Below are 12,828 nucleotides of genomic sequence, written 5' to 3'. Positions count from 1 at the left end.
AGTCCTGATTGGCCCACAGAAGAACAGGACATCCCCGTTTTCTAGCCATCGACTACAACAAGTGAAAAAAGCACAGAGGAAAACGTTGTGTTGATGTGGGACTTAGTTTATGTAGGCTTTTTATTTTGTTTTACTTTCACTCTATATACTTGTACTCCTTCTTACTTTGTACTACAACTGCTGCATAACAATTTCCCTCAAGGTAAATAAAGTTCCATCTTATCTTAATGTCATCAAATGTTCCCACCCGTACCCCGTCTTAGTTAAAACTGATGCCGTAAGTACAATGTGCATCTTTAGAAGTCAGTCATGTGAAATTATACAACCTTGAAATGATCTATCCTAGAGTATAATAGTATGTTCTGGGAAGTATAAAGCTGAGGTAGGTGACCAATTCAAACAAATTGGACAGTCATTATTGTCTCACACATCACTGAGACACAATGCGACTAAAAAGCAAAACAGATGACAGCTCCAGACAACTATTGAGCGCAGGGCTTTAATTGGCCCCTTTGAACAACATAAACGCACCAATTGCTGTAAACAAATACGAACAAACCACATCAAAAGCTCTTCAAGGAACAATCCCCACATGTGACTGCAGAGGAATGCCAACGTTGACGTCTAAAGTAATTAAAATGATGAGTGACTCTTGCGGTTCCACGCATTCATCCTCAGCAACATCTTCCAGTCAGGCTCCAGCTTTTACGTAAACACGATGAGAGAACACGCTTTGACTGACAGTTGTGTGCAGCATGTGGACCGCAGCAGTAACTTAATTATAGCAGCAGCGTGCTCTCGTCCACACAGCAAGGTTATTTATCTGGGGCTCAAGAATGTGAGAGTTACAACATAATGGTATTTGCCTGACCACCATGGAGCGTTCTTCATTATGGTTGAACTATATCTAAGAGCCGTCACTCAGTTAAGAGAGTCATTCATCAGAAGTGATGTTGAGCGATGAGCCACTTTGTACTTAGCCTGCAGTTTGTTCTCTTTGCCCACGGGACTCATGCCACTGAAGTGACCTATGTGGCACATGCAGGACCTCAAAAGAAAGACAGCTGATCCGTAATCCTGCCTGCGTCCGACACCCATAACCCCAAATGTTACGTCAGTGACAGCCGCACATCCTTCATCCAGCAGCCCATTCTTTGCCAATCACAAGGCAATATAACTGCCAGATAGTTTACGAGCTGATAGCCTCCAATAGAAGGAGGGCCAAAGCGTGGGCGTCTGCTGCATAGCTCTACACCAGCAAGGGCCCCTATAGGTGCCCATTGATGACAGCTATCATTCACAATGCAGAACAATGCTGGCAGATCTCAATGTGGATCTCCTTCTGATGCTAGAAACACAACAGAATATAAGTGTCAGACAAAGATTGTATCATCTAGTATTTATGTTTTATTTGATCATTTAAAAATGAGAAAATAGATAAAAGCATTAAAACGTGGCAACAGGATTAGCAGTTTTAATTTGATTAGATTTAATTACATATGTCGCAACTGATTTTCTTTTCCAATCAATGTATTTGATGTGTAAATGTTAGTAATGGTTTTGAAGTCAGAAGAAGTCACCTTTCGTATCTCATCAGATATTAGGAACACAGTATCTATTCTACACCAATACATTCTTTTCTTAGTCCCATAATGATTAGACAATATTTTGACAGTTTCCTGATAAACTGAGCATGCAATCCAACAGCTTTGACATTTCCTCTTGCATCTGTCATGGATCAGTTAACAGACACACACTTGCATAGGCCTGTCTTTCAGTAGTACATCTTTCAGTTACTGCTGATGGTTGGGGTTTTGAAGTTTGAAACACTCAGTATTACCATAATAGAGGAATTGGTTGTGTGTGTGTGTGTGTGTGTGTGTGTGTGTGTGTGTGTGTGTGTGTGTGTGTGTACCTCTAGTCAAAAGATCTCAGAATGTTATGGTTTACTAGATATATCAGGAGTTTGGGGTGAGGGTTGAACTTCATGAACATTGATCAGCAAACATCAGATTCAGCAGATAGCTTCACTCTCTAAGACCTCCACTGGGCCTCCACATCTGGACCAGCTTAAAAATAGCAACCGATGGTGTTAAGCAACACCCATTTAGGTATGTTCATGGATCCACTGGCCTTATAATTAAGTTGTTTTCTTTTTCAAGCATGAAGTAATCAGCATTAAGCCAGGTCAGCTGGGCGACCACAGAAAGCTCTGATCATATCAACGAGCTGTCAGTGCTACAAGTCTCAAAGCTTGATCATAAGTCCTCATCAAGAGGTGAACGTCTAAAGGCGTTATGAAGCTATAGCTGTTGCACCAAAAGTTGGTAAGTTAGAGATGAACTTGGAACTCCTGGATGCTGGACAGAGAGCGTTAAATTAGGACAGACCATCGTAACAAAAGGAGACCACTTTTAAGTGTCACCACAGTTTGAACTTGACCTGTAACAGTGTCTAGGAGGGCCTAATTACACGGACAGATGGATGATTCTGGAAAGAAATGGTGACACTAGAGGAATTTCCTGCCGTGCGGCGTTATCAGAAAAACAACAGTGTCCTCTGCTGTTTTACTTCAACAGCTTAAATTCAACAATGAGGATGCTGATAAAATACTTGGGCTGTTGGTAAAGAAGCCAACTGCTGGTGTGAGGAGATTCTCATTCACGATCACTCAAACAGAGTTTAGTGGGGAGGCTTGAAGAGCGGACTGAAACGGATCAGAATTGTAGGATCCAGCAAAGAGCCCAAACAGGTGTTTTTAATCAAATGATGAGCTCTAATCGGCTTCAATGCGTCTGTTGGTTTTGAGTTTTTTATAATAATAATAATAATAATAATACCTTCTGAAGAGGTGGGTTTTGATTTGTGTTTTGAATATGGGAAGGTCAGTGCAGTCACGGATGAGTTTGGGGAGGGAGTTCCAGAGGGAAGAGGCAGCTATGGAGAATGATTATGATTCCGGCTTTTACCGTAACTACGTATTGCATCCACTGACGGTAATGGAAAATGCACATGTGTAAAAGATAATAGCTTCATATAATTGTACAGCGTGTGACAGTTTCTACATGATTCTCTTCATGAAATGGAGCTTAAAGAAATGAAAAGAGGAGAAGAAGAAAAGAGATTCTGAATATGAAACGTAGTCAGGATGTTTCTACTCACCATACTGACAGCTGGGTCCGTTGAACCCTGCAGGACAGTCACAAAGCTGAGTGGATCCAACCCGACACTGGCCTCCATTGAAGCACACGCCGTAGCTACACACAGCTGCACATGTGGATGTGGACAGGTAGGCGGGTAGAAAAAGAGAAGGACATAAAAAAATATTAAGTGAAGCAGAGACACCTGGCTGTTTTCATGAGATGTCAACATCTTCAGTTTCAAACGATGACCTCTTTCTATCAAAACCTTATCATCGGCCTGTTCACTCCTGACTAAAGAGGAACCTTGATTCTCCTCCATTCACACTAACCAATGTAAAAGGAATCCACCACTTGGCTCTCTTTGAGCCGAGGCACGGGCCTTTGGCCAAGTGAAAGACATTTCTAAACTCAATTTTTACAGAATCAGATTGTTTAACATGAGGGGTGGCAACAGCTTACAGGACTTTTCAAAAGGAAAAGTGGCCTCTTTACTGCACGGTAGTTAACTGAGAAGGACCTTGATTGACTAACTGAACTCTGATCATTATTGCAAACAGCGGGTAAATCATGGGATAAAATCAGAGAGCCACAGGGTGAGCGTGGCTCATCCATCTATTCTCTATTGAAGCCAGGACATATAAACTAGATAGCTTGAAACATGTGAATCCACCTCAAAGGTATACCATCACATTCCCTTTGCCAACACAACACTCACATTAATCATGACAGTCCTTCACCTAAAAATGTGTGTGTGTGCACGCACAGTACGTGTGTGTTGAAGTCTCCCTGCCTGTGTGCGTATCTGATGGGCGTCGAGGCTAATATTCCTAAGTAAGACACAGCTGTTTAAGCCAGGCCTGTGGTTTGCACTCTCCTGAGCAGAGTACAGTGTTTAGTGATGACAGATCCAGAGGATTGATGTCTATCATTGCTTTTCCGGACGAGCAACATGAGGACACTGGGATGGAATAACACAGTCCAGCGAATAACAAGAGACATTTAAATGCCAACCTTTTCCAAAGATGATTGTGAAGAAAGCCTCTGAATGCTAGTTGTCTTCGGCCAGATATGCATTCTTCTGCACATCTAATGCAACAAGAGGCGCACCAGGCGCTGCCAGTTCTGATGTCATTCATCAACCACATATGGTCACGGTGATAATCAGTGTGCCCAGGACAGCTCACACGGAAATTAGCCGGGTGTCCATTCAATTGTCATGCTAATTTTGAAATGTTGCAAACAAGAAATCCAAATTAGGAGCGTTTCCATCAAATGCTTTTTGAAACTAGCAGTTAAACTAGGCTACCGTTTGGTCAGAAGTTGGAGCTATAGGATATGCCTGGCATTAATCCACCAGTAAACAATAAATAAAGGGTGCGAACCAGAAACCTATCAAGGCGACTTAGCTATCCAACTCATCTACAAGAGACAAATGGAGAGAGATCTTATGGATTTTGTTTCAATTTGAAACGTTTTAATTGTTGGAACTACTTTTGGCCTGGAGACTAAGACAAGTATTCACACATTAAACTAATATCTGAGGAGAAGCCGACAGTAGAAACAGCTGATCAGTAATGCAAGTTAAATGTTTGCTATGCTTTTTCTTCCCGTGTCCATACAGCTTTTCTGATTTAATACTTCGAAATGAGCATAGAAATATGTGAATGGAAAAACGGCTCGTGTGAATTTCAAATAATCCTTTACCCTTCTCTTGCCTTCAGTATCACTTATAATAATTTTCTGTATTTATGTAATTATGTTGCCGCTTCACATATGTTACAAGCTTTGTTACTTTTCTCTATTGCAGGTTGTTGAGTCAAAACAAATCAAATTGAATAGAAAATTGTTTTGGACATTTTTATGCAATTTCAGACATTTTATAGACTACAAATAAAAAGAAAACATTAGCTGCACCCCTAATTATATACAACTATCCACTCCAGATACTTTGCACAGAAGTACAATCAAAGGTAAAATTGATCAGCTGAGAAGCAAAGAGACGCTTCAGGCTGTGAAAATAAAAACACTTTAAAGAATATCTACAGTCTGGCTTCAACCGTATCATGTAAGCAGCGGGGAATAACATAATATTTCTAGCCAAAAGGAGAGGGACATGAATAAGTGCTCTCTAATAATCACATATGAGCCGGAGTAATTTTCTCCGGTAGATGCACAGGACTCCTTGGAGACCGGCGCTCAGACTAAACATCCTCCTGTCATCTGGATTTATCCTCAGACACCTGTTCAACAGTTGGACCATCCAGTGAGTCAACACGTGCAACCTAAAGCAGACATCAAGGATATCTCTCACTTGTCGTCTCTAAAAAAAAACACCCCAGCAAACATTAGCGGTTCCCCCAAACGGATACACATTGTCAAATACATCCATGTTCTTGTTCTAAAAACCTATTAAACCAAAATCTCGCCCAATTGTGAAGCCACTGAAATCCTACTCCAACAGGAATACCATGTGACCGCTGCTAATCTGTCCATGATGACTTCCAGTACCTCAAGACTGTGTGGCTACAGAAGCGATGATTCACTGTCTTAGTCCAACATACATAACTACCCCCAATTCTGTGATTATCCAATGTGAGGGAATAATGGTGTGGTGAAAGCTGCAGATGACAGACGAGCATTAAAGAAAAAACATAACCCAGTGGTCCGGTTTAATTGCACAAAGATCTAAATTCTTCAGTACAATTATGTTACCACCAGCTGTGAGGGATCACATTATTGAGACATTACTAAATTGTGGTAAAAAATCTTAATTACCAGCTACAAAGTATAAGGTCAGATGTCTCTCAGAGTCACTTCAGGATAGCATGGCTAAATGTACATTCCCCCTTCTCTGAGATGTGAGACACAGGATTGTTGGCAGCTAACCAGGGCATTTTTGGGCCGCCCCCATCCTGAGCGCCTTACGCTGCCTAATCTTCCCTGAAATAATTTCTTAATGTGGCATGCAGCGTGGCATAAAACTCACTCTCATCTGTCACTGTGAATGCCTCCACTCTATTACAAAAGACACCTTCTCCGAGAGGATTAGCAGCTACCACCAAAAACAGACACAGAAGCAGCCGGGGTCAGCGACTTGTGCCAAGAATCTGAAAAACAACGCGCAGGTGTCACCCTTACAGCTTGTTAAGGGGACGACCACATCAGCACAGAGGCAGCCCAGTGTTTGTTTAGGCTCCGTCGATCTGTTTAACCCCTGGAGTGAGACCCAGAGGGAGATCACATTTGGGGCAATTCACAGACACAAAGGCCTGCGTTCAGGACTCCGTTTTGGTGCCACAATTGGTACGCGTGGATCCAAGAACTGTATTTTGAGGCAACAAATCATGTTTTGCTATGCAAAGGAATGTGTCATTTCAAAGAGGTTGTGTGAAAGCCAGGGCCAGCTATGTTAGATGATCTCTGAAAGTTTTCTTTGAAAGACTCTAAATACCATTTGAACCACACACTAGGTCGGTTTGACAAAGCAGGCCCAATAACGCTTAGACAAAAAAATGTCTGAGCATGCACAAGCCTGCTATTAGAATATCTGGGGTACTTGCTGCTCCCTACATTATTCATGTCTAAATTACACAGATTCCTGTGAGATAAATATATTTTCATCCTTATTTCCAACTATGTGGATGAGAATATTTACATTTAGTCACAAAGAGTATGTACAATTAAAAAACACCTGTCGTGGTCAGCATTTGCATCTTTTATTTCTGCTCTTTTGCGCTAATGCAACAAAGATGTCGATAAGACATGACAATGGCATGCATGTCACTCAGACCAAATAATAATTATACAACAAAAAATGTCAAATCAAGCAGCTTGTTTATACCTTGTATAAGCTACTAGCTTTAGGTCCTTGTGCCTACTGTTTGTCATTGACGGTCATGCTTGCTCCATTTTCATTCTAGAATAAGTGGAATTCTACAATCTGTTCCCATGACAAGTTATTCCAGCTAGCATCCAACAGACCTCGGGATGTCGAGCGTAAACTCGCTCACAGCTCCATAATTTGGGAACAAGTATGCTTAATGTTATGTCTCAAGCTGATTTCTGTCTGATTCTCTGCATGAGTCTATTTGTCTATTTGTGATCAGCTATGCACGATATGTCTCCATATACGCGCACACACACAAACACACAAACACAGAGACCACCCATAGACAGACAGAGGACCGTTTCCTCTTCTCTGGCTACTGGGCCTATTTCACTAGTAGCTACCTTTGCCAGCCTGCTCCAACCACAAAAGGGGGCCAGTTCCCATTCAGCAGTTAACGAGGACGACAAACTGGAGGAGACATTGTCCCTGCCCCTCAGCCCCTGTAACAAAGCTTATTGTTGCCGTCAATCAACATAACTGCTCGTTTCCACTCCCGCCTAACCCCCGTTGCATTCTCACTCGGCCCGTGGCTACTCGCTGAGGGAAAAGGTTTAACTCATTGATTGAGTGGTCCTCCAAATGTTTAATTGGAGGAAGTCGCCATCACAAAGTCAAGAGTTCTTCACCTTCAGGAGAACAAGATAGTCATCTAGCCAATTGGAGTCTTTACAAAACACACAGAAGTCACCTCGGTTGCACTTTGGGTTTAACAAGCTGGCTGACTTTTTGTAGCCTAGAAGTGATTAGATGTATTGTAAAAACAATGAATAGATGTGGATCTAATCTATTTAATATAATAGAACATTAATATGCAACTATTTTGAGAACTGACTAATCATTTAAATAATTCCTCCAACCAGTCTCTGGTTGCAGCTTCTCTAAGGTAATAATGTGCTGCATTTCTTCATTTCCTTTGTGCAATAATGCTGGAAAACATCAGAACTTGGATACAAAAACTCTAAATCATTGATATTGTGTAAATGGAAAACTCATAAACCTTAAAATACTGCTGGAGAGCACAACAACTGAGACCATTCACAGCAAGACAGTGACAGGATGTCAACATCTCTACAATGGGTGGACATAGAGGCAGATGAGAATCACAGGCGACCTATAGGAAGGACAAACTACTCTACACGCAGCCACTTCCAAGCCACTGTGTGGACAACATGATTAGAGCCTCAATTCTGCTCAACTACCTCACAATAGAAGTCATTGGCCTAATTACCTTACACTGACATTTTATGAGGGAACACACACAGCGAGAGAAGAGGAGGGACAACACAAGACGGAGAGAAAACTGCCAGACACTAAATCACTATCTCAAACACAAAGCATTCCCATCTTCTCAATCTTCCCTTCTTTTGGGGGTTTTAAGGGGATTTGCTAAAGCTGTACATTTTGCAGAGAAGATTCTTCCTTCTGGAAGTCGGAGGCGCTGTTGAAAACAGCCCCTCAGATTGCATTGTGCTGACTGAGGTACAGTGCAGATAGTGCATAGCAAAGTGTGCAGTGGGAGAGGGAGGATTGTGGTGTGAGCTTCCTTTTATCCTGGTTCAATGGCTCAGAGAAAAGGGTGATTAGTTTGTCCCATCTCAAAGTGCTGCCACGTCTGTGGTTACAGAGATAAAAGCTCCGCCTCACATCGAAGAGGGCAGCCATTGTCACACGAAAAACAGAAACAAAACCTCTGTCTACTTAAGTGAGGTTAAACACTGGACAGTCCTGAGGAATGCATTTTTAAGAAATGTCTTTATGGGAGTTTTAAAACAAACCAAACTCATTGCAGAGCATACAGTGCAATGCTTCTTTGTACTGTATAATGTAATACCATAACCTTTTCTGTGGAAACAAAGAGCCCTTTGAAGAGAACATAAATGCCATAATAAGACACCGATGACAGGCACATCCAGGAGATCTTCTCTCGCTCCACATCCCAGCCACTTCCCCTCTGAGGGCTTTCCCGGACAGTAACGGGCCTGTCCTACTGGTGTCAGCGCTGGCCACTGAGCCCGCGGGTCAGTTCCAGGTAGAGCAATGAGAGTAAGGAAGTGGGAACTTTCTTGTCAGTCAACCGGACAGGGGACAAACTGTTTACAGGAAGGCTTTGCCAAGGGTCCGTCTATGGTATGCAGGCTATGTGCTCTGGATCACTGGCTGTGAAATCCCATCAAAGGAGGCTTCTTGGTCTCAGCGGTGTGAAGCTAAGCTTATCCACAAGGAGATGAGCTGCTGGCAGCCCCAGTGTGACCAACAGAACCACTCTTCCATACACAGACCCATGAATTGGAATTTACAGAGGGTAGATTCATATTTGTTTTTTTTGTTGTTCTTTTTGTGCGTATCAGCAGGTGGTCCCTCCACCATAAGTTGATGGGTATTGTTTTGGTGGCCTTGACTGTGATTGGTTGGGGTAAACACTGGATGGGCTTGTCTGTGCTAATATCCATAATGCAATCCTCTGACCTGAACTGCCATGTCACACCTCTGAATGAGAAGAGTGGCATGACTATATGAGGAGAGCCGAGATTTAAACATGGGACCACGGCTAGTGGGGCAATGTGGTCCGTTTGGAGTTTCAATGTATTAAAGTAAATACTTAGCCTCGCAAAAACTATCTGCCAGACGAACTATCTGTCTAAAACTAAAGGAGCGCGACAGAGATATGACCTCACCGTAATCATAATTGTTTTTTGCTGAGAGTAGAACAAGAAACTACAACGCAAACCTCTTTTGAGAGCGAATGTCAACACTTAAAGTCTTTCAACACTTGAGCTTCTTTTCCCACCGTCCACATCAAAACCTTGTGGGACCGTTGTAACAACACAAATGGTTAAGACATGGCACTGACTGATAACATCTGCTGAGGAGTCTGGATGGGCAAAGCATCTCTTGACCCTTTTGACCTTTATCTGAAAACCTTTCATTCTGAGGTCTGTGCCAAGGGTGAAGTGATGTTTGAAGCACCCTTCTTCCTGCTGAGTCAGGAAAAGACATATTGCCTTTTAGTAAACATACCTAACCACCAAAAAAAAAGAAGAGGCAAAAAGTAGTAAAATCTGGATGGTTGATACTTACGATACAGGCAGCCTGCTTCACCATTAAGTTGAGACCATCCAGAGCAACACTTGTACACAGTCTGATAATCCTGTCTGTACACTTGTCTGTATGCAGTGTAGTACGCTGTCCTGTTAACATGACAAACATCAAGTTAAAAACTTTAAATCAAACCTGTTGAAGTGGCAGTTAGAAAAGAAATCAAAAAGAAATAGTTATTATAGTATTCCACTATAAAACAGCAGTGGGTGAGTCAACATGTACCATGAGATTAGGAAAAACAAACATGTAATCTGATCAAACGACTCACAGCCTTTTAAGTGACATGCGGTGTGATGTTCAGCAAACATTTTCCCAGACTTTTTAGGCGCCCTCGACTGGCAGAGTCAACTTCAGAGCACGGTGCCTTTCCCTGTACTTTGGGACCCCTCTCATTGCTCCACGGTCATTACGCATTGTGGGAACACGTTTTGTTTAAAGCGAGTAATTGTGGCTTTAGCTGCCTTCAAAGCAGCCTTTGACTTTGTAACACGGTAAATAACGCTGTGAAAGCGAGCGTGAGCAGCAAAGTGAGAAACTCCGGAAACAATAACAGGCTAAAATGTTAGCATACAGGACACTCCTTTCCAGGAATGCTGGCTGCAAAGACGCCTTGGAGTTAAATAGCTGGTAACCCAATGAAGTGGGGCTGCACCATGCTCTGAACTGTATGAGGGGTTTAAAGCTGTGATACAAAACACGAGCAAGAGAGAAGGAGGAAAGAGGAGGTCAAGGAGCTCATCCTGTTTGATACTGTTTGGAGGTGGAGTCAAATGAAGGAGCACGCCCTCTCTAATAAATTCTTTTGGTTGCATGACTCATGCAGACATAATTAATGCTTTGCTCTAACCGGAGATTAATCAGCAAAGCACTATATCCACTGCAGGTGAAGATGGGAGTGTTTTTGTGAGAACAGAGTCAGAGGTTTTAACTACAAAGAGGGAAGAGACGACAGACAACAAATGAAGAGTATTACTCACCTCCTCTCGTATCCCATGCACCATGACTGTCCCACACAGCCTTGCTTCCACACTTTAACCATGCGTGTGAAGGCCTGCACACACGGCTGCCTCTGGGCGACCAGTGTCACCTCCTTCTCCACACACACATTGGGCCTAAAACAAAAGCAGCGATGAAAATACTTAAGTTGTCAAGTTGTCATGTTTCCACAGATGCACAGCTGGGCAATTTATGAATGCTGTGAGAAATATTGCAGTAAAGATAGATAGACAAAGCTTACAAGGCATTTTCTAGTAATGCCTGTGAGGGCATTACCTGTGCTGAGGTGCAAGGCTGCTTATGATGTCTGGTTTTGTTATTTTTTAAAGACTTAAGGGGAATTCCTAATACATTATCTTTTTTAGAATGCTGAGCTGCACAATATGCTACCTGTAGTTCAAGCTAAACTCAGTACTCATCTGAAATTGTTACCTGGAAATCTTTTAGATTTCACTGGCATGAAAGTGGCAAGGATTTGCCGTTTTTATTTTATATCTCATCATCCAAATGTAAAGAGAAACTAAATCATAACCAGACAAGATAAATGTTTTGATACAAGCCACTGGTTTGCTGGGAAACAAAAACATATCATGTACAATGTCTGCAAACACTTACCAACTCACTGTACAATATTTTCAAAATAATACAAAAACATGCCACAATTTTCCAGACAATTCCCACAAGACATATATAGTGTTTTCACTGGACATACGGTAGAACATGCATGTTTGCACTTGTTCGTACAAGGCTGAATGTCAGCAGAAATGGGAGACAGCTAACATGTTTCACCCTCCAGGTAAAACACGACAACCCTTTTTTAACTGTGATGTTTTGTCCCTTCTGACACAAAGGGTGTCTGCTAACGGGCAAACCTGCCACTGATGTCTTTCACGTCACTTGCTGCAGCTCACAGAGGAGCCTCGTCTTTAAAAAAAGTGCACCCGGATCTTTGAAACATTTACTCCGTTGGTAACAATCCAAGGACAGACAGGAGGGCTGTGCATACGGAGATCAGCAGGAATCTTAAGACAACATCTAGCTGCTCATCTCATAAACAATAGCAATCACGATCACTTCACATAACTGAGAGATCTTATTGTAAGTGGCAATTGACCGCAGAGAATCTTCTCTCGCATAATTCACGCTCCTTATATATATTATATGGAGGTTTAAAATACTGTCTCTTTGAGGTGTTTCAAACTAATTTTGACAGAGTTAGGAATGCAGTACAGAGCATCCACATGAAGCTGATATATAATCATGTTAATTACAGTGATACTGTGCATGGAAGCCAATAAAGACCATGATGAGAGTGCACAACAGTTAAATGAATCATTCAGCATGTAAAAAAATAGCTCACCCAGCTGCTGTTGGATAACTAAAAAAAACTTCACAAGACTCAATTTTCTGCCTCTGGTTGAGTCTCATGTCACAAGTTTTTTAATGTGCAGGTGAACGAGAATTTTTCAAACTCAAACTTCAAAGAGAATGTGAGGCTGGAAAAAATACAGCATGATGAAGAGCAAACCTCAACCCTAAAGAGTCTAAACAGAGTCTAAAGTTAAACAGCCGATAAACAACAAAACATATAGGACAAAAGGTTACTCACATATAAGGTAGTAGATTGTTGGTGGTGCCATAACGCACTGCATTAACCTCTATGATAAATATTAGGAAAAATAAATAAATAACACTTTCCAT

General features: G+C 41.9%; 1 protein-coding gene across 1 annotated transcript in view; it reads right to left on the bottom strand.

The window, feature by feature from the left end:
• megf6b (multiple EGF-like-domains 6b) overlaps nucleotides 1-12,828 on the bottom strand; it is a gene marked incomplete at its 5' end in the record, with an annotated part of 53,355 nt that extends 40,527 nt beyond the window's left edge. The window contains 4 exons of the mRNA XM_079218980.1: nucleotides 3,163-3,267; nucleotides 10,111-10,220; nucleotides 11,109-11,243; nucleotides 12,737-12,828. Of these exons, the coding sequence (XP_079075106.1) occupies nucleotides 3,163-3,267; nucleotides 10,111-10,220; nucleotides 11,109-11,243; nucleotides 12,737-12,828 (442 nt within the window). The remainder of the gene's footprint in view (nucleotides 1-3,162; nucleotides 3,268-10,110; nucleotides 10,221-11,108; nucleotides 11,244-12,736) is intronic.

This window comes from Taurulus bubalis (assembly GCF_910589615.1).
Source record: "Taurulus bubalis genome assembly, chromosome: 5".
Lineage (NCBI taxonomy): Eukaryota > Metazoa > Chordata > Actinopteri > Perciformes > Cottidae > Taurulus > Taurulus bubalis.
The sequence above is the reverse complement of the archived record's forward strand: the minus strand, read 5'-3'. Positions and strand labels throughout refer to the sequence as shown.